Below are 21,825 nucleotides of genomic sequence, written 5' to 3'. Positions count from 1 at the left end.
ATACCCTAAGTTAACATGTAAGCCCTACCAGCCCAAGGACTAGGTAACTCCTCGGGATTCTGGGAATTGTAGTTCTTGGAAAAAAAAAAAAAAGCCTCATGGGAAAGTACTGTGACCTATAAGTTTTGTCCCCGACAACACATGTCTCAAGGCCACTCAGCTGGAAAGTTCCAGGGAGTGGTCCTGACCAAATTTCATCTTCGTCAGTATTTAATATTTTAATAAAAGCTTGCTTTAAATTTGGCCCAAAGTGGTGGAACTGGTTTTTTTCCGGCCAGTCTCAGGATTAACAAAAGCTGCCTGCGCGCATGGGCTCTGAGAACAGCCACTTCAAGCCAGCCATCCCACTGTTTACTTGATTCAGAGCTGACCTCTTTTGTAAAGTTGCTGCTTAGTTTTTCTGTAACGTGGGAAAATAAGAGAAAGCCCTGTCCAGTTCTCAGAATGGAGGGCGTAGCAGCCTGAGGAAGTTGGTGGGCCCAGGGCAATCTAAACCAAGCCAGGAGAGGCCCTGGGCAGGGGAGTATCAGTGAGCTCCTTGCTCTCCCAGGCAGTTCAGAACATTGACCTGAGAGTCTCAGAAACAGAGGTGAACTTAGCAGACTTCTTGTCTTGAAGAGGAAGGAGCTTAGAACCATTGTAATGGCAGTCGGAAGTAGGCATGTCCTCAGCACTGTGAAGCCTGAGATGTAGCAGCTGCCTGTGAAAGTGGAAAGGGGTAACTCTGGTACCTGTGCCATTTGGGGAAGGGGCTCTTTGTGGTGATATTGTGTTCTCCAATATATTGTGCACCCTAATAAATTTATCTGGGGTCAGAGAACAGAACAGTTGCTAGATAGACATAGAGGCCAGAAAATGGTGGCACACACACCTTTAATCCTAGCCTTCTAGAGGCAGAGATCCATCCGGATCTCTGAGTTCAAAGCCACACTGGAAACAGCCAGGCATGATGACACATGCCTTTAATCCCAGGAAGTGATGGCAGGAAGCAGAAAGATATATAAGGCATGAAGACCAGGAACTAGAGCTGGTTAAGCTTTTAAGCTTTTAGCAGCAGTTCAGTTGAGATTCATTCTGGAAACAGGATCAGCTGAGGAATTGGCGAGGTGAGGTTAGCTGTGACTTGTTCTGTTTCTCTGACCTTTTAGCGTTCACCCCAATACCTGGCTCCTGGTTTGTTTTTATTAATAAGATCTTTTAAGATTCATGTTACAGCTCTTCCTCACATCCTCTCCACCCAAGAGGACTGTTTGGGCACTCTGTTCTAGCCAGGTACAGTAGAGTATGTGGTGGTCAGTCTTGATTTAGAACTTGACTGGATTAACAAACCTAGGAGACTGGTCACGCCTCTGGATATTTCTTTGTATTTCCATAGACAATAGATCATCAGGTCTTGGATATAATTACTGGATTATCCCTTGCTGAGTTTATCTCACGATGGCATAATCAGGAGTTGGTGACAGCAGGCGCTGGAGGAAACAGTTCACGGGGACTATGAGATCCTGGCCTCTCTCTGTTTTCCCCTTTCTGCTGTCTGCCCACAATGAAGGAACCCCTCAACACACTCCTTCCCTGATGCTGTTCTGTCCAGTCTGCATGGGACTATACAACCATGGACCAAACCCACAGAAACAGTGAGCCAAATGAATCCTTCTGCCCTGAAGCTGTCTAAGTCCAGTTTTGGTTGGAGTGCCAAAGGTTGACACACCTATTAACATCTCAGTGGCTGAAGCAAGCCTCATTATCTTCCTAGGGCTGTCATGGATGTATCAAGGGGATGTTGGAGGGACTTACTATGAAGCAAGTCTTTCTCCAACTCTCCCACAGGTAACTCTTAGTGCCCCCAATCCCTTCCATCCCACACAATGTTCACACTGACATTTACCTCAACAACCAGAAGGTCATCATTTGAAATGGGCTCAAGCTTCTTTTCTGGTGGTTTCTTCTCAAGGAAAGTGGTCAGTTCAACCAAGATCCTGCCTCTGTAGGCTACACCTTCTCCCTGAAAGGCAAGAACACAGGATTGTCCCCATAGGCAAGAACTGCAACCTCTGTCTACCTAATTCTCTCCATGTCCTAACACCCTAAGTGAATCAGTTAGCAATTCCTACTAATCTAAGTCCTTAATATCTGAAGGAAGAGCCATTTACTTTCAAATGGATTCCAAATGGTGCCATGAGATGCCAGGGCAGAAAATGGCCTTATCTTGACTAAGGCCAGAGGTCTTGAAGCCATGCTCTGGGTCTGGAAGGAGTTCCTCAAGCAGGGTGGTGAAGAGAACAGGCTCAAAGTCTCCTCCATCTTAATTCATCAGAACAGCCCTGCATTTGTGTTTATTAACTTGGACCTTTTTCTCCTCTTCTCATAATAAAGAAACCGACATGTGGCAACCAGGCAAGTCTCTGAGTGGCCAGGAAACAGAGGATGAAGATGCTCTGGGTATGCTAAAGTACAAGTCAAGAGTGGATACGCCTCCCACCACACTCGGCTGTGGTTGCCAATAGCATCTGCTGGAGAGAAATGAAAGGTTCCCAATTCCTCACTGTCTTTACTGTTCCCTTCCCAGGGCTATCGATAATCCTTTTTTTTTTTTTTTTTTTTTTTTTTTTTTTTTTTTTTTTGAGTATTGGGGGAATAATCAAAAGACATTTGGCTTCTACTGTAGTCAAAAGAGAATTCCCCATCAGTGAAATGAAGCTCAAGGACAGCGTGGTATCTCCACAGTCACGTCACTGCCAATTCATGGACGGTCATTGGGACGAAGCAGTGCAATGTGGTACTAGGAAGGAAGCCAGCACTGGCTGCTGATGGTTTCCATCGACGTAAAGTTGAAGACTAGACGGACATGGGTGTGCCTCTTACCCCAGTACTTGATTACTTGGTCTCCAGAATCTGTTTCTTCTCTTTCCTTTTTTAGACAGCGTCTTGCTGTGTAACGCTGGCTGGCCTAGAACTCATTATATAGACCAGGATGGCATCAAGATCACAGAGATCCTCCTGCCTCTGCCTCCTGAATGCTGGGATTAAAGATGTGTACTACTATGCCTGGCCTTCCAGGATCCTTTTCTATTCTTTAATTCTAAGTCTTAAGAAGTGTAAGACTTCTCTCCTTTAACACTTTATCAGCTGAATGGTAGGTCTGTGTTAGGGGTGGGGAATATTGGCACCCTTACATGAGATGTTTATTGCTATTATAAGAAGGAATCCCATTAACCAGTACCCGGTAACCACAGTCTTCATTGAGAAACTAACCTTGCCTGTATTCAGCTCATCATAGGGGTCTGGGAATCCCGTGTATTCTCTGGGGCTTCCATAAAGGTTCAAATAACAAGGTCCAAATGTTGGGACAAAGCCCACCTCTGTCTCCCCTGTATTTGCTGAGACATAAACATCGCCATTAGATTTCAGGTCTTTAACATTCAAACCACAGAAATAAATGTTAGTTATTAGTCAGTTAGGTGAGATGAAGTTTTTCCTCTAGTTTGTGAATTAGCTGTATTAGTGAAAATTATGAATACTGTGGGACCTGCCATATTTCCATTTTACTATCACTTTAAGATGGTAGACCAAAAAAATTGGGATAATTCAGCAAACTTATCTTCATGAAAAGAACGTTATTTAAACAAAAGAACCATAAGTTGGTCTTCACATTTTTTGCAAGTTTATAACTGACATTAAATATTTTGTCATATTTGGGAGTAAAAGATACTGTTTTAAGAAGTTATTTAAATGATGTACCAGATTTACTTTATATATATATATCCCATAAAAATGTCACTTAACCTTAAGTAGTATAGTAGGTGCTATTAAAAATACACTGAAATTTTAAAATGTATCAATGAGTTCCTTATGCTTATAGGACCATACGATATCCGGAAGTGTTAAGCAGGTTGCCGTTCACTGCTTCCTCTCTCCGATGATCATCTGATAGGCTCTGTCTCTGCTACTTGGACTCAGCAAGATTGCCCCTCAATAAAGGGTACTGAGAGCAATATAAGGGAACAGCCAGAGGAAACCGTGGGTGACCACGGGGGATCCAAGAGCCTCCTTCAGCAGTCTGAATAGCTCCCAAGTGGAAGTGGATTTTTCTCCAAAAAGCAGAGTTAGCAACATGCTTGGACAGTACATGGAGGTCAAATTTGGTTCACTAGTTTGATTTTATGTCTGTAACACTCAGTGGAATAGGCCTAGGGTATTGTTTAGGAATAAAGGATTGAAGCAGAGAGTCTTAGAAAAAAAAATATTCATATGAGAAGGTTGCTAAAGCCAATGCTTCTCTAACTCAGAACCTCATCTATTAGAGGAACACTAGCATCTGCCTTAAGAGAATTATGGTGGCCAACACGGAGCAAACTTGCAAAAAATAGTGAGCACTGCACAAACCAAGGGACATGTTATGATATCTCCTGTTGGGGAGGCCTGAAAAGTGGAAAGTACTCGTTCTTCCAACCTAGAGAGTCACATCAGAAGTGGGGCAAAGGTACATCACACATCATTAGAATTATTGACTTAGTAGTGCCCCGCATCGCTACCCACCGAACATAAACAAAAAGTAGCGTATCTCACAAACAGTTATTTGCAGTCAAGCCGCACAGAACGGTGCGCATCAAGTTGAAAATATGAAACATGGCACAAGGGCTGGCTATCAAATTAACTTTAAGTTTTTAGCCATGCAGGACAAGTACACACCACTCATGGAACATTCTAACTCTAGGAAAACGGTATCTGAGACAGTGAAACATCAAAGAAAAGGTTTTAAGGCAATGAATTAATATATTCTTAGTAAGATGACAGTTGATAGGAAAGCTCTAGAAGACAGCAAAATTACAAAGCGTAAACCTGTGTATGATGCAGCCCCAGTTCCCGAAGATGAGAAATCTATGTAGTAAAAATATGATTGGTTAAAAACAAGAGAAACGTGGACAGTATAAAACACACATTGCAAAGTTAATCGGATTCTGTGCTGAATAAGCTGCTTATCTACAGCAGCGAATCCCCAGCTCACACCCAAACCCCACGAGCCTTTTGAATTCATACTTTTACCAGTTAAATGTCAGCTGGCTCCAAGCTTTGGGACAAATGATAAAACCAGCACACGTGAATAATCCAAATTCACCAGCTCCAAGGAGCCCGCATTTGAGAAGAGCTGGCTCCCCACAGCCATAGGAAGCAGGTGAAGTTAACGACACAGCATGCTTTTAATAAAACATTTACATGTCTTTAGCTGGGCCCATGGCCAGAAAATGCAAGTTAATTTGGTTTGAGGTAATATAAGCAAACAGCTGTAGTTAACCCTGGATTATGTGATGCAAAGCATGGTTTGTTTCTTTGTGTACATGGAGACGGGGGTTGGAGGAGGCATGGGGTCAGGGGAGGCGGCTCCTTGTTGTTTTGAGACCCTGAACCAGGTTACCTGCAGGACCTGTAATGGCAAAAATTCTCAGAGAAGGGCGATGAAAACTGCCTGTAACAATTTCTGGGTTTGGTTTTGATGTTATCATGAAGTAAAATACTTTCACCAGTATTTCTTTGAACTACTACCTTTAGATATTATTTAGTGACTCCCTACTTAACAAATGGATTGGGTTACTTTTACTCATTCTCTATACAGATGGCCCCTTTTTAACCTCTATTGGTTTTCTGTAACCTATAGTGGGTGCATTCATGCTGCCCAATCAACAAAAAGAGGCTCTGAGCACACCTACCCTTCCTCTGTCCACTTTTCATCTCTATGTTCTGTGTTTGTGTTTTACATTTGAGAAGGGTGATGATATTTATGTTCTGTTCAGAGTTAAGGCTGTGGGTTTTAGAAAAAAGAAAATAAGTAGTTCTTATGTTTTAGTAACCATTTTAATAGTTGTGTTCTGCAGAGAAAGGGGCCATGATTCCATTCCCTTTGCTGAAATTCCAGTCGTATGATCCCTTCAGCAGAAAATGTGCAGGTGGAAATCTCATTCTGACTTTCAACTGTTTGCTTAAAATAATGCCACATGTGGCTTTATATTTGACCCATGCATTTCCGTTAGTTTTCCCTGAGATTTATAACTGCCTTTCTTTTTAACATCTCAATATCTGAATCTGGTGCCTTTTTTATCTTATCTCGAAGACCTTCCATCTTCTTGACATTGGTTGGGATTGATACTATTTATTTGTTATTTTATGTGTTTTGCCAGCATGTATATATGTGGATCACATATGTACAGGGCCTGCAGAGGCCTGAAGAGGGCATCAGAGGCCTTGGAATTGGGGTTACGGATGGTTGTGAGCCACCTTGAAGGTACTGGGAATCAAACCTGGGTCCTGTGCAATAGCAGTAAGTACTCTTAACCGCTGAGCCATCTCTCCATCCCCATATTGATGCTCTACTTAAAACATAAAATCAGGGCAAAAGGAAACTCGAGTTTCTCAAGACAAGGTTTTATTCCAAATTACTTCACTTTACTCAGTAGTATGTTTAATCTACTGGCCCTTGGACACTCAGGCTGCAAGTTTTACTCCGATTACATTAATTTTTTTCTCTTATCATTTTAACTGCTCTCCTTCTCTTCACTTCAATCCCTGGATATGCACCACACCGTAGCAACAGGTACAATAGTGTGTGGACACTCTATCCTGCCGATCAGGACAATTCTGAAACAGCTCCTGGCCAAAAGGGTTTGGATGCGAGCAAGAAACCTAAAAATGTTTCAATTGTCGTTTGCTGCCATCGTTAATCATTTTGCTGTTTATCACCCAACCATCACTGGCACGGCTCACCGGGCTCACTTTCTCACCTGAGAGACAGGGAGGGGGTGCTGGGAGGCTAGGAGGGTGGGGGGACAGGGATTGGGTGCAGCGCTTTGTATTCTCTAGGTGCACGCTCTCCTGACCACCCTCACTGCCAGCCCTACCTTTCGCTCCTATTTCGAGGCAGGGTCTTGTTAGGTCTAGTTGCCTAGGCTAAAGCGAACCTTCCTATGTAGCCCAGACATGTGATTCTCCTGTCTTAGCCCCCTCTGCAGCCAGGGTTAGAGTCCTGTGCCATCAGGCCCAGACACACTTGCCTTTTAAGACATCAAGCCTGTTCCTAGGTGACCACCTCGGTTCATGCTCTCTGTATAAGCACTACTCCCTAACCGTGAAACTGTTGGACACCTTGGTCCCTTCTTTTCTAGAAGCTTTGAATCCTGCCTCGCTCTGACCCACAAGGGACTTACCTTCTACTTCTCCCCCAGAGGCGGCAATTTTAGAGAGGTATAGGTACGTTGTCCCAACGACATCATTTTTGGTAAGCCGGTCCCTGTGTAAAACAAAAGGTTACACCTTCTGCCTGTGAAGTTATGGCTTCATTTCAATAATCTTTTTGTTGTTGCTGTTGTTTTGGTTTTTTTGAGACACGGTTTCTCTGTACAACAGCTCTGGCTGTCTTGGAACTCACTTTGTAGACTAGGCTGGCCTCTAAATCACAGAAATCTGCCTGCTTCTGCCTCCTGAGTGCTGGCATTAAAGGCATGTGTCACCACCGCCCGGCTCATTTCAATAATCTTAACAGAAGAGTTAGAAGAATGCTATTCAGTGGCCTCGAGCTTTACTGTACTTAAGGATTGTGTGGGAACTTCCCATCCTCATGCACCCAAGCTCAATTCAAGAAACCTGGGCTAGTGTCCAGGAGTGTACACACAGCCTGTGAGTCCAATGCTGATGACTCTCCAGCTTCTCTAGAAACCCTGATCCAATCTGACCGTTCATTCTGCTGCCATGAAGCAGAGGATCCAATGCCTTGAAACTTTTACATTAAAGAAGGGGACATTTAGATCTCAGCTGCAGCTCTCAGCTGTGATGGGGTCACACAGTAAGTGTTGCTCTCCCACACCTAGGATGTCATCTTGCTGTGGTACCAATAGGGCTTTCACATGAAAGTCAGATGCATTGGACCAAAGGAGAAATGTGGGGCCACCAGGCAGCATGTGAGCTCAGCTGTGTCCGGAATCACCAAGTGTCCATGGGCAAGCCACCTGGCCTCTCTGGGCTTCAGTGACCTTACTGTCAAGTGAAGCTGAGAGCAGTCCCCGCCCCACAGAGTCACCATGGAGATGATGATGACCATCATGTTTGCCCATGCTTCTTCCTCAGAGGGCTGAGGGCTGCCATTTGAATACTCCATCCAACAAGCACATTATACGAGTGGTCTTATGACGGCCAGTTGGTTCTGAGAAGTTGGTCTCGTAGGAAGACTACAACAAATCCCCTCCTTCCTCCTCCCCCTTCCCCTTTTCTTGAGCCCTGGTCTTACTATGTAACCCAGGATGACCTAGAACTCACAATGCTCCCCAGCCTTTTAAATTCTGGTATCACAGACACATGCTATCACGCCTGACTTAATGAAAAAAAAAAATGTCTTGCCTTCAGGTAAGCAATTTTATTGATTTTTCCTTCTTATAATAAAAAGATTTTTTTTTCAGACATTTTGGTGGTTCTTCCTAAGTACCAGTCTATTCTCTTTCTGAAATCTATTTTGGACAGCCTAATGAAATTAAAATTCCTAATTTCTTACCTTTGAGCATTTTCGGGTGACTACCTCCCTAATTTTGTTTATGAACAATTGAACCAAGATATCTAAAAACATTTCTGAAAAGCCTTTTCTATTACTACAACTGCTACTACTACTACTGCTACTGTTGTTGTTGTTATTGTTGTTGTTTTATTGTGTTTTTTAAAGAACCCCCTACCACCCAGTTCCAGGTTCTGCTTTCTGGTGAAAGAATGGCAAATACACCAAATGGTGTGAGTTAGACCACCTAAAGCAATGCACGGGGTCCCCAGATGCTTAACTTTACTGCTAAATCCAACACACCGTCAACTCACCAGTCATATACGGTCAGTTTTATTTTCTCACACATGGAGGGAAACTGTTCAAGTGAAACAGAAAAAGGTAATTATTTCTTCATTTACTCACTAACTAGTGGAGTCAATATTCTTAGTTTTTAATGAAAGAAAAGAAAATCGAACCTTGATCTGAAGATTGACAATTTGATTCCATTCGGGGTTTGCATTTCTCTCAATTATATTTGTGCAAACCTGCAAAAATCACCAAAGAAAACCAGTAGACAGTCACATTTATAACTGCTAACAGCTTTCCATGTGTGTGCCTATGATTGTGACTTTAGCAGTCTATTTATTGGTTATATATTTAGTAACCTGTTAAGTCCTTCCTCCGTCCCTCCCTCCCTTCCTTCCCTTTTCCCCTCTTTCTTCCTCCTTCCCTTCCCTCTCCTTCCTTCCTTCTCTCTCTTCCCTCTTCTCCTTCTCCTTCCTCTCTGTCTTCCTGTCTCCCGACCCCTCCCTTTTTGTCTTAGTGACAGGGACTGAACCAGGGCTTTGCACATACAGAGCACGTACATCTACACCTTAGGCCTGAACTTTATTTTTTCTGGCAATAACTGTGTAAAATATGACAAGGGTTTGAGTTTAGCATTGACCTTTGTTTCTCCTGTCCACTAAAAGTTGTTTTTTATCCATGTCTTCAAGTTTTCACTTACTAGATGTCTAACAAGTGAATATAACAGGAACTGAGGTTACTGAGCATTTGTTATATACTATTTGATAAGCATCTCATGGTTATTAATTAACCAGCCCTTTCAATCCCACTCACCAGCTCCCTGTCTACTCCTGTCTCGGCATTTCCAGTCACTCAGTTGCTTAAGCTTACAGTGAGTCAGTGAGACATCCTTCTCCCCTCCTCCCTCATCCCACCCAACCTGTCAGTAAATCCTGACATTCTTCCTCACAAGCATCTGCACTTGTCTCCTTACTTGCCTTCCTGCCTCCTGACTCTTACACCACTCTACTGTGGTCCCCCAGAGTTCCCTTAGAATGAAATTCAGAGTTCTCCCTGCCTCGCAAAGCCCTCCCTGTCCACCCCTGCTGACTGCACATCTCACTTTCTCCTTGCTTGCTTTCCTGTAGTCACAGAGGCTTTCCTTCCCCGAAGGGATGCTTCTTTCATGGCCTCTCCCATGCTCCTCTCCCTGCCTGGAAACTCCTGCTCCTCAGGATCTCTACACATCCAGGCTTCTGCTCAAATGTTACTTCTTCCAAGGTGTGCCACCTGGTAATGTCACTAACTACCCACCACCCCAACACACACACACAGATACCCACAGACACATGCGAATACACATCTATCACTCTCTGTCACTTTGCTTTCTGTGTGGTTCTAAGCACCGACTAAAATCGTCCAGTTCTTGTTTGTTTGTTTGTTTGTTTGTTAACCATGTGACAGTTTCATAGGTTCCCCTGAAGTTCACAAGTTGAAAACTCAATATCTAAATTCCTATGTGCATAGTGTTTGGAAGTAGGACTTTAGGAGAAAATTAAAAGTGATGAGGTCATAAGAACGAGGTTCCCATGATGGCATTAGTAGCTTTGTTAGGAGAGGAAGCGACTTGAACTGTCACATGAACTCTCTCTTGTCATGTGGCCCTTCTGCCACAGTACAGTGCAGTAGAAGGTCCTTACAAGATGCTGAGTACACATCCGTGCTGTGCTCCTGGACTTTCCAGCCTCAAAGCCACAAGGCACACAGGCTTCTACTCTGTACATTACCCGGTCTTGGGTATGTTGTTCCAACAACAGGAAACAGATTAAGACAGGGAGTGTCTTCTAGGCTCTGTGAGAACTATGGCTGGCCGTGTACTCATTTCCACATTCCCAGAACACGAGACGAATTTCTTCTTAAACTAATTAACCAACTCAACGATCCTATGAGACCATTAGCACTCACATTTACAGTTTAGGAAATTGAAACTATCGGAGTTAAGTTAGGGAGTGTGGCTGCCTGTGGAGTAAAGTCTGCAGTTCGAATCAGACTTCATCTTATCCCAGGGGCAGGGGCTTTCCCACTGCATCTCCAGTGACCCTCTTAGGAAATCCTATCCAGTCACATGTATTTAGGATTCTTGCATTCATAACTAACTAGCTCCAACACAAAGAAGGTGCTGGCTCTTCGTTCCTGTAACCTTCCAGGACATGTCATTCTATGAAATGAAAGTCTCCACCTTTGACCATCTCCGTGATGGATGTGGTCTCCCCTATACCAAGGGTCTCTCTGACTTTTCCAGAGGTCTAAGATGAGGCTTCTCAGCTCTCCTCTCCTCTCTCAACAACTTGTTAGGGCATGGAAGGCGAGAAACCCAATAGGACAGAGTCAGGAGTTGGGGGTGTCCTTGTAAGCTTTGATTTTCAACTTGACTTAGTCTAGAGTCATTTGAGAGGAAAGTCCTTTTCACAAATTACCTAGGTCAACTGGCATGTGAAAACGTCTGTGGGGGACTGTCTTGGCTGTTAGTTGATGGAGGAGGGCCCAGCCCACTGGGGCAGCACCGTTCCCTGAGCAGGTGATCCTGGGCGTGTAGGAAAGCTAGCTAAGCATGAACCAGGGAACCAGCCAGAGCCTGACCCAGTAAGCTGTGTTCCTGTGTGGTTCTGTTTCCAGTTTCTGCTTGAACCCCTGCCTGACTGCCCTTAATGATGGGCACTGATCTGGAAGCCGAAACAAACCCTTTCCTCCCCTAGGTGTTTCTAGTCAGAGTGTTTTATCTCAGCAACAGAATGATTAATAGCTGGCTGGGGGTTTTGCCCAAGATTAAGAGAATAGAAATAACCTGAGAAATAACTACAACAGTCCAGTGGTAGCTCTCGCTGTTCTAATCTTCAAAATGTAGAATTTTCTAATTGAGTTGACTATACCTTTTACTCCCAAAATAAGGCTGTGGAGAAATCTGGCACAGCCAGATTCAAATAAAACATCTCGCTGCAGAGTGGCCCACTGACTGGAGCTACTAACCAAAGAAAACCAGGAATTCACCCCCAAGGAAATCATAGCACTTCAAATGTCTGTTGTAAGAGATGCACACATTTAGACCACATACAAACCTTTTTCCCAGCAAAGGAGACTTCTACAAAAGGGTCCACGAGATTTTTCTTATCTGCTGTGCCACCAAATATCTCCTTCACCGTCTGTGAGAAGGCATCATCCACTGGAAAGGAACAGGTCACATGGCAGAAACCAAACCTATTCTCTTCAAACAATGAAGTTAAACATTTCCCCAACACGTCAAAAGAACTTTAAGAAGAATTGTTCTCTGGGGTGGCAAGCATGAGCAGCAGAAGCCCTCTTTGTCTAGTGGGAGGGGGAAGAGGGAGTGAGGAAGAGGAAGAACATGTTTTCTCCCTGGAAGTTTTAAAATAATAGAGTGTCTTGAAGAATAAACTGATAAATTATTATGTTAAAAAGAATTGATCATTCATGAAAGAAGAAATAGGATTCCAGACATCCATTTGGTTAGGGCAAGAGGCAATTGTCAAATTCAGGCCTTCATTCAATCTGGAGAATGTGTACCAGGTCAAAATGATACCGGCCCAATATGATGTTTTAGAGAAATGCAAGAAAAGTCAACATATTCATAAGTCGGGCAGTTCTCACACATCGACACACTACAAATGTGGGTGTCTCTGTTTCATAGAACTCCAAAGTGGACAGAAATCAATTGAATGGGCCAGTGTAGGGAGAATGATGTGAAGCTAAGTTTAATCTATTGAAGACATTTCTAAGGGAAAGATAGTATGGGAACATTCTAGCATCTTTGAAAGGAGGAAAGAGTTCTTAGGAAAAGAAGCAAATCCTGAAGATGTGAATGGTCTGTGCTGCCACCTGGGGATTTGGGAAAGAGTCCTGTGCCCCAGAGCCCAGCAGGGGAGACGGAAATGATGCTGTGTTGGCAGCAGTGATAGTCAGTGGTTGGCTTGGTCCCTACAAGTGAAATCTCTGTAAGTCATTTGCTTTAAAATGGCCAATCTCTCATTAAACATGTCTCATAATAGGGACCGACATAGTTATTGAGACTTAACTATCCTTTGCTCAATACCTCTTAAAATATTGTTTACTTACTTATTGTTCATATATATGTGCATATAATGTGTGTGTACACGTTTTGTATGTGAGGGCACATGCATGCCATGACATTCGTGTAGAAGTCAGAGGACAACCTTAGGTGTCTAGCTTCATCTTCTAACTTGTGTTTGAGGTGGGGTCTCCTCAGCTGTTTGCTGCTATGCTGTGTACTCCAGGTTAGTTGGCCCACCCAGCTTCAGGGGCATAACCCTGTCTGGCATCTCATCTAGCTTTAGGGGTGCTAGGCCTGTATAAGCCACCATATGCATCTTTCACCTGGGTTCTGGGGACCTGAAATCACATCATCCAGCTTGCAGAGCAAGGCACTTTTACTCATTGATCCATTTTCCTGGTCACTGCTCAGCCATATTTAATAGTTCAATAGTAAACACATTTTTTTTGCTATATAATTTTACATTTTCTTCAGGAAAAAAAGGTTGATAGGGGCCAATAACATGTCTCAGTAGGTAAAGGCACTTGCCTCCAAGCCCTACAATCTGAATTCAGTCCCTGAGATCTGTTAGGTCCAAATCAGGGTCCCAAAATGGCAGTTCTGGTGACAATGTCCTAAAAATAGAGGGATTTAGCCATGTAAACGGAAGGACTGTTAGTGGGTAACAGAGGCCTAAAGATGGCTTTCTGTTTACTAGGAGCTTCCCTTAGTCCACCTTCTAGATCACCCACTTCGGGTAAGGACATCTAGTTCTGGGTCAATCTGAACAGCCTGAATCAGCTCAAAGACCTCACCCTGCTTCTCTCTGGCCCCCAAGAGAGAGCCTTGGCAATTTGGTCCCCAATAAGCCTTTCTTTCTATCCATGGAGTGGTCCAGCTCAGTGGTTTCACTGCACTCTTGCTTACAAGACCCACATGATGGGAGGAGATAACAGACTCCTTCACGCTGTCCTCTGATTCCATGTGTACTGTGGCACATGTACCTATGCCCCCCCACACACACATACATGCACACGCACACGTACATGCACTAAATGTAATGGGAAAAAAAGAATGATCAAAGGCAGGCACTCAAGAAGGAACATGGATGAGCAATGGCTGCCCAGCAGCTGCTCAGAAAGCGTTCAGTGGGGCCAGATGAATGGAAGTAAATCCAGGAAGGCCTTTCAGAGGGGAACCTACGGAAGGAGCATCCATCAGCACTCAGAGTGAGTTCAACATGTACCGTCTCAAAGACTACTGAAACCCCCACGCGTGACGAAGGCAGTACATACTCTGGGGGATGTCCTCGGCTCGGTAGATCTTCAGCAAGAAGGTGACCCACCGGAGGGCTATGCCAGCCGGAAGTAACAAGTTGCTCTCCACGTCATCGCTGTCATTATCACGATCTCGTTTCTCGGGCTATCAGAGACACGTGGTTAAAATCACACATATAAGAAGAAGCATTTCCAAAAGAAACCAAGCTATTGATGCCCAGAACTGCTCCACTATGATCTCTAATGTCTGGAGTTTAAAGGTCTACCCACTACTTTTCCTTCATCCTTAAAGCCTCTACAACATCAATGCTTCGATGTTTCTGCATCCTTCTACAGTCTCATGAGCACCCATGTTGAGGATGTGTATATATTCCTGTGTTCTGGCTTCTCTCTGGCCCAGTCCTGTTCCTAGTTTCTAGATTTCTCAGAACTACCACTAACCCTTCGGGTAGAAGGCAGTGATGAGGTAAGGAATCCTTGCACAGAAGGTGGGTTCAAGTCTTTCTAATGATGCAAGGCAATTATTAAACATACACACATTTCTTGAATTAAACACTTATTCCTAGATGCTGTGGTGCATGCTTGTAATCCCAGCACATAGCAGGTGGAGCAGGAAGACCAGAAGTTCAAAGCCAACCTTAGCTACATAGCCAGAACTGAGGCCAGCTTGGGCTACATGAGACCCTGACTCAGCACCCCTGTCCCCTAAAAGAAAGACTCACAAACGCTAGGGAGCACCAAGAAGGAACCTGAGCTACAGTGGTAATCAGTGAGCAGAAAGGGCAGCTTCTTGGCATTGGAAGAATCCTGGGCAAGGGTGACAGCTTGGAGTCTGAGCTCTGTTTCACAGCCCGCTTGCTTAATTCCTTTTTAATAACGGAAGGTAGAGGATGAGGGACTCACAGGGGGTTCGTCGCCGGTCCCCAGGACAAACATGCTGACTTTCATGTAACCTTTTGCACCTGAGCTGGCATCTTCTGGGTCATTGAGAAGAAGCCATTTCCTCATGACAGCATGGCCTAACACAAAGGAACAAAAGAACAGGGACATTCTAAAGATGTGCCAGCAGGTCTGTGATTTCAACCAATTCCCTGATCAAGCCCACATAGCAACATCTCACGTTCATTCCCTGCCCACACCTTAGTTCCACCCTCCTATCCTGGTGTGACTCTTCAAGACTCTTCAAGATTCTTCAAACTGTGTAACACTTTCACTATTGGATCTTAGTAAGATCAGGAAACCATCACAAAACAAAGACGTTACCTATTAATGAGTGTTAAAATAAAATAAAAATAGATCTCTGTATTCACCTGCTATTACCTATTCTCATTCAGCATTCTCCCCATTACAGAAACAGTGTTTCCTTATTCCTGTGATAGATTTGGGGGGTATGCCTCTATGGAAGAGCTCTTTCCTAGTATTTATGAAGACCTGAACTTAATCCTCGCCATGGAAAAGACATTTCTTCAATCTTTGAGATTTTCTTAAGCTCTAGAATTTTCTTTAGAATTAGGAGTTGAGACTTCAAGTTGATAGGAAGGACATTACTTACCAGGTTCATCATACACAAATCCAACATCAATCTGGGGGAAAGTTAAAAGCAAGTTAAATAGATTTTAAAACAAGTCTATTCACTTTAAAGAAAATAGCATTATGTTTAGATACAACACCCTTGCTCTTAAATTTCCAAGACCTAAATTTCCACCTCAACCACTCTGTATCAGCACCATGCCTGATGCAGAAGACTCTTAATGAATCATTGTTGAATGAATGAACTAGACTTAGGGTTAGAAGAGACCATGAAAGCAGGGTGGCCCACATGTCCCAGTTTGCCTGAGACTTTATTAGTTTCAGCACTGAAAGTACCAGAGAAACTGGGACCATTAACCACCCTGCAGGACATCACCTGGCCCTGTCTCCTGTCCAAACTTCCTTCTCCAGTGAACACTAATGTGAACACTAATCTGATCTCTGATTGGACAGTTCCATGATGTCTTTCCACATCTTCATAGTGATGATTCCATTTTGCAGATGACACAACTGAGGATCAGAGTGGTTAAGAGATTTCACCCAGGTGACAGGCAGGCAGGGGTATGACCAGAGGTGTGTCTGACCCGGATCGTCCTATGAGCATTTTAGTGACTGGAACTTCTTCCTTCAGAAGGTAGCTCATCCTCTAAGAACTGCTGAGGGAACATCAAGAATCGGCCCAGTGAGAACTACTTAAAAAGTGTGGCTTCTCTTGCTCAATTTCACTTTTCTTTCTCATTTCGCTTACAACTGGCTTTGCAGACAGAGCTCTGGGGTCATTGGTGAGTGCAGCTAGTTGAGGGGCTTTTTGTCAGCACCAAGCACACTCTTTCTAACAGTGGCTTTGCTTCCATCCACAGAGGGGAGCTGGCAAGGACTCTCAGTGACACACCAAGGCACCTTGCTTATGGTGACTTACATAACTATTAGTGTTATATTTTGAGGGCAGACAAGACTCGTGAAGCCTTCAGCAAAAATCATGGTGTCTCTGCACTTTTCCTAGAACCCTAAGATGTCACCAAGATGTGTGCCCTGAGGCCTGGCTGTGAGTCAGACTCCTTTTGTGAACTTGTGCCCCAAAAGTTGGATGCCAGACCGAGTTTTTATTGTAAGACCATTTAGGATTCGTGCAACAGATTCCTTATTATGAGAGTTCTCATCTTTACATAACTGAAAGAAGTATGCTGCTACCACTCACCTTAAATTCCCCCATCAGACAATCTGCCCTCAAGGAATGGGAATTATAAACCTGGAAGACAGGAGAGAGGTGAGCTGATGGCCTTCATCCAGTGGTCAGTGAGCGGTGTCCTCATGCCCCAGCCCCTTACCCGGATGCTGATGATCTCATCCATGAGTTCGGAAGGTGTGATGTGCACATTGTAGAAAAACAACTGTCAAATGACACAGAACACATTCACATATTAGCCGGTGACTCGGGTCTAGAGGATCTGACGCTGAGAGTTTGTCTGAGAGACGACAAAACACTTTCAGAACTAGGTATGGCCATGTGAACACATTACCCATCTCCATATGCTGGCAAAGGAAAACACGAGAAATAACTAATATAAACATTTACCTAACATTACAAGCAAACTTGTTTGTTTAGCACTAGGCATTTCTAGCTAACTAAAATAGATCTAGGTTATCCCACATTATCACTTTGACTAAAGTGGGTGCTGAAGGCTGGAATGCCCATTTAGTTCACTAATATTTTTAGTTCTATCATTTCTGTTTAACATATGTGTCCTATAAAAGGGGGAGGGGACTGGGGATATAGATCAGGGTACACCTAGCATGGACGATGCTTCAGGTTCAATGCCTGGTACCATGGACACACAAGCAGAAGGTATCTATGTCACTTCGTTGTGTTATTGGTTATAATGAGTTAATGACTTGGTTAGGACGATGAGTATGAAAACTCTGAGGAAGATGGAGACTCTTGCTGGACTCCTTACAATAGCTTAGTGAACATAAAGCCTATATGATGAAAGTGTTAACTGACAGGTCTCATGTCTAAAGCCCCAAGTCACCGGCATCTGGAGGCATCTATATGCTATTGTCTGTCTTCTACCTAAGAAGGACAGGTTTGAAGAAAGTGGGGTTCCTTATTTCACTTGAACAAGACAAGAGACAGGGTACAGAAACTAGTCTTTTTTGTGAATGTAGACAGGAAAAAAGACAAAGGCAGACCTGGGGCTGGGATTAGCTGCTGCAGGAAACAAAGAGAGACTAGGAAAGGCCATGCATGAGAGCAGAGTATGAAGCTCAGGCCCCAGGAAGCTCAGAGCTGTGTCTCCTCAGCGTAGCCCAGCTAGCCTCTGAGAGGCTCCTAAATCATTCCTGCCCATACCCAGTTATGGTTTTGTGGTGTCGGAGATGACTGGTAAGGCATTAAGCACCACTGAGTTGTCTCACAAAAGTCAACAGAATGGGCTGTGTTCTCAGTACAAAGAAAAACAAGACCTTTTTTGTTCATGTGGCTTTCCTTTAATAGGAATTAATTTTTGCAGCCAAGCAAAATTTGACACCTCTTAAAATACGGATCGCAGAGTGACACGGTCAACCTTCAGAGTCGTTCTGCAATCTAAAAGAGCTAGGGTGGGTGCAGGTGACATCACGTGCTCCATCACCAGGCTGAAGGGACCCACAGGGAGACACGGGCACTCGGAAATCAGTGGAAGCTGGTTAGATGGCTTCAGGCCCACGTGGCTCTGACCTCTCGGCGCTTTACCCCGGAGCCCTGTGTTAGATTTTCCAGTTCTGAGCCCCGTGTTTCCCTCCTCTGTGAACCGGGTGGGACTGGCAGGAGGAGGGGCGAGTACAAACAGGACGGACCGGGTGAGCCGGGCCACGCGTTCTCCGCCCACTCACCTCATCAAAAAACGGGTTGTTCCCTCGCTTGATTCTTGTTCGGTGTGTCTGGCCACAGATGTGGACTTTCACCACGGGCCTTATGTTGTTGCCACTTAACTGTCGGCCCTCGATCACTCTGACACGGATCTGCAAGCACAAAGCAGCACTGTTACCAAACCTTCCCGACTGGATGGTGCGAAGGAATCCTCAGGCGTCGCCTCAGCAATCCGGCTCACAAGGATGGCTAAAACCAAGCAGGCAGTTTTTACTGTACTGAGACCCTCAGTCTAGAAGGGGCCATCTCTGACCATCTCCAACATGGGAACTGTGGCTGGGTTTCTCAACCCAGACCAGCTGAGCAGGAGAAAGGGTGCAGAGCTAGCCTGGGAAAAGCAGGGCGGGCTGAGGTCCCAGCACTGTAGCCCTTCGCCTGGTCTTCAAGTGTCTCTGCGATGCATTCATGCGGAGAGCTAAGAAAAAACGCAACAGGTACTGGAGCTGCTGCTATTCTTTGCTAATTAGCTCCCACCTACTAACAGGGAAGGAAGGTTCTGGTCACATCACTCCGAACAGCTTGTTTTCTCTCAGTAAACCCTTCGTGCTTGTAGGGCATGGGACTCTCCTTTCTGGGTTCACCCCCCATATCCCCTTTAGCAGATGAGCCCTTCCCATAGGAGTGGGTCTATCCTGACATCACAGCAGTGGCTGGGTCATGGGCCATGGGTGACAGTGAGTACACAGAGCAGCAGATCCCTTCCCACCTGGAAATCCTGTGGCTTGTTGGACAGCATCCGCCGGCTGTTCTTCCCTTTGGTGATCCTCCGAGCAAGCTGGGCCTCTGACAGTGTCCCAGATGGCCCCTTGGGCCCAGGGCCCCTGACCATACCATCTACCCTGTCTTCATCTCCCTGGTCTTCATCCTCTTCTTCTGAAATATGGAAAGGGGGTCCAGTTAGCAATGACCCTTAGCCTGTAACTGTCTAGCACCCTGGTTTCCTGGACGTGTCCTGTTCTCAAGGTAGCAGGTGAAGGAGATGCTTTTGGTGGCCCTGAGTGGCAGGCTGGGGCTTAGCTACAGCTTCTTTAAGAAAATGCATTCATAGTGTCTTAGGATCATTGGTCAGGTTGCCTTCAATGAAACAAGAGCACATCAGAGAGCCCAGGGAGAGGAGTACTGTGGTCTTGGATTGGCTGTGATGTGAGCTCTTGTCTCAGGAGCCAGCTTCAGATCAGGGGCTAGAGAGATAAGGAAATGCCATGGAGAGCCAAACTTGTAGACACACTTCAAGCCCCCACCCCCTGCTTCTCACTGCAGGTCTTCCTCTGAAGACTGACCCAGGAGTCACGTTGGGATCCCTCCTGCTCAGGTTCTTCATTCATGATCATCGTGATCGCCAAGAGTGCCCCCATGGCAGATGAAAACTTCCCTTTTCTTGCCAAGTAGCCACAGTGGCCGCGTCCTGCCCCTGTCTTCCTGTCTGTTCCTTCAACACTCATCTGCCCCCTCCTTTTCCTCCCTGCCACTTCACGGATTCAAGGGAGAAAGTTTTCCCCACTTAGCAGGTTAATGTCCCCACCCTCTGCTGTCTCTACGGTCCTACTCCACAAATGCCCCTTAACTCCTAAGTACCCCCAGTGGCTGCTTCTCACTGTCACCTTCCTCCTGCCTTCAACCACGCAGAAACTTTTCTTTCCCTACAAAACTGAAAATCAGCCCTGCCTATCTCCTTCCCCTCTCTTCCATTCACTAAATCTTTGAAACTTATTGACACACTGGAGCTTTTCATTTCTTAACAGACAGAAAGGGGGTGGGAAGACGGCCCACTCAGCAGAGGACGACACCAGTGCTGAGGGAGCCAGAGCCAGACAGATCCCTGGAGCTCGTTGGCTAAGCAGCCTTGCTGATCAGTGAGCCTCGGGTTCAATAAGAGACTCCCATCTCAAAGAATAAGGTGAAGAGGAACTGAGGAAGTCATCAGACATTGACCTCTAGACACACTCGTGACAAAACTTCAAACTCCTGGTTGTCTATAGAATATAATCTAAGAAAGCCTAGAAGATGAAAAATAGCAGCATTTGTTCAATCTACCTTTGGATCCTGAACCTCCCCCTTTCAGGGCTGAACAACAGGAAGTGTTCCATGAAGGGTGAGGGAACCCCAAGGTCTTGCTGAACACACCCTCTGCACAGGTTGTCTCCTTACCAACATGCTAGCACCTATGCTGGCACAGTACACTAAAGAGACCCGGGCATGGATGTGACCCAGAGCCACAAACAATGACTGACTCTGTCATGACCACAAAGCACAATGCCAAGCTAGGAACTGCTGACTGAAGGGGTGTAGCATCTTCCCAGCACTATACTAACAAAGATATACAAACTGCGTGGCTTGAAGCAATGTTCTCTGGCAGCTCTAGACTCTGGAAGAGAACTCTCAGGTGTTGGCCGAGGCATATTCCACATGAAGCCTCTGAGAAAGAGTTCTCCTGCCGCTTCCCACACAGTGGCCCCTAGTGGTTCTTAGCAGCCATGCCTCACTCCAGTTGGTGCCTGTGATCATGTGACCTACTCATTGCACAGATGAGTACCCTTACTTCATCTCTTAAGGACACCAGTCATGGGATCTGGAGTTTGCCATAATCAGGACAACCTCGTCTTAACCAACCACATACACGTACTGTTTCCAAATGATGGGTTCTGACATTTCACATACACATGACTTTTCAGGGGACATTACTCAACCCACTAGAGAAGGCATCTCTTGATTCTTCCTGGTTTGCTTAACTACTTCTCTACATGGGCAGCCCCAGTCCACACCACCCACACCACCTTCCTGTCTGGTGCTGCCTCCATTCCTTCAGTAGTTTCCTAGGCATTGGAGCCTGTGATCCAACATTGCGGTTGCCATGCACGCCCTTCAGCCCTTCTCCTCTCGTGTATCATACCCATGTGCTTGTTCAACTCTGGACTTCTTCTCCCTCTGCATCTAGACAGCTCAACCTAGCTGAGAAGGGCACACACCATCTCAACTGGTCTCACCAACCTTAAGTGGATGTCTGGGGTGGCCTGGCTATCTCCAACATTTCTAAGGCAAAGTTTTCTTGGATCCTGACCTGAGAGGGCTACTCTAAGCCACCAAGGTCACATCGGTTCATCTTTCTCAATGCCTACCTTTTGCATTGCTAAGAATATGCCCAGGATAATGCACGAGCTAGTCAGGCATCCTACCACCAAGCTACACTCCCAGCCTCTAACACCCAGCAGTTGTTTTTACCTGGAAAACTTCATTTTCCATTAATGAT

General features: G+C 45.1%; 1 protein-coding gene across 5 annotated transcripts in view; it reads right to left on the bottom strand.

Annotated features, from left to right (window-relative positions):
* Positions 1 to 21,825, bottom strand: part of Myof (myoferlin) — a 150,386-nt gene that overhangs the window by 70,884 nt on the left and 57,677 nt on the right. For 4 of the 5 annotated variants that reach the window (XR_008223175.1, XR_008223176.1, XM_052762975.1 and 1 more), the window contains exons 6-19: positions 19,285 to 19,451; positions 18,542 to 18,670; positions 16,999 to 17,061; positions 16,869 to 16,919; positions 15,693 to 15,723; positions 15,044 to 15,159; positions 14,159 to 14,285; positions 11,914 to 12,017; positions 8,989 to 9,057; positions 8,845 to 8,888; positions 7,197 to 7,279; positions 4,840 to 4,878; positions 3,253 to 3,377; positions 1,886 to 2,002 (exon numbers count right to left, since the gene is read on the bottom strand). Coding sequence is in view for 3 of the 5 variants with exons in the window: in XM_052762975.1 (XP_052618935.1) it covers positions 1,886 to 2,002; positions 3,253 to 3,377; positions 4,840 to 4,878; positions 7,197 to 7,279; positions 8,845 to 8,888; positions 8,989 to 9,057; positions 11,914 to 12,017; positions 14,159 to 14,285; positions 15,044 to 15,159; positions 15,693 to 15,723; positions 16,869 to 16,919; positions 16,999 to 17,061; positions 18,542 to 18,670; positions 19,285 to 19,451 (1,265 nt within the window). In the remaining 2 variants the exon portion in view is untranslated. The remainder of the gene's footprint in view (positions 1 to 1,885; positions 2,003 to 3,252; positions 3,378 to 4,839; positions 4,879 to 7,196; positions 7,280 to 8,844; positions 8,889 to 8,988; positions 9,058 to 11,913; positions 12,018 to 14,158; positions 14,286 to 15,043; positions 15,160 to 15,692; positions 15,724 to 16,868; positions 16,920 to 16,998; positions 17,062 to 18,541; positions 18,671 to 19,284; positions 19,452 to 21,825) is intronic. The other variant, XM_052762976.1, reaches the window with a different exon arrangement.

Source organism: Peromyscus californicus, unplaced genomic scaffold, assembly GCF_007827085.1.
Source record: "Peromyscus californicus insignis strain IS unplaced genomic scaffold, ASM782708v3 Scaffold_4__1_contigs__length_199733344, whole genome shotgun sequence".
Taxonomy (NCBI): domain Eukaryota; kingdom Metazoa; phylum Chordata; class Mammalia; order Rodentia; family Cricetidae; genus Peromyscus; species Peromyscus californicus.
Note: the sequence above shows the minus strand (reverse complement) of the source record. Positions and strands in the feature narration are given on the sequence as shown.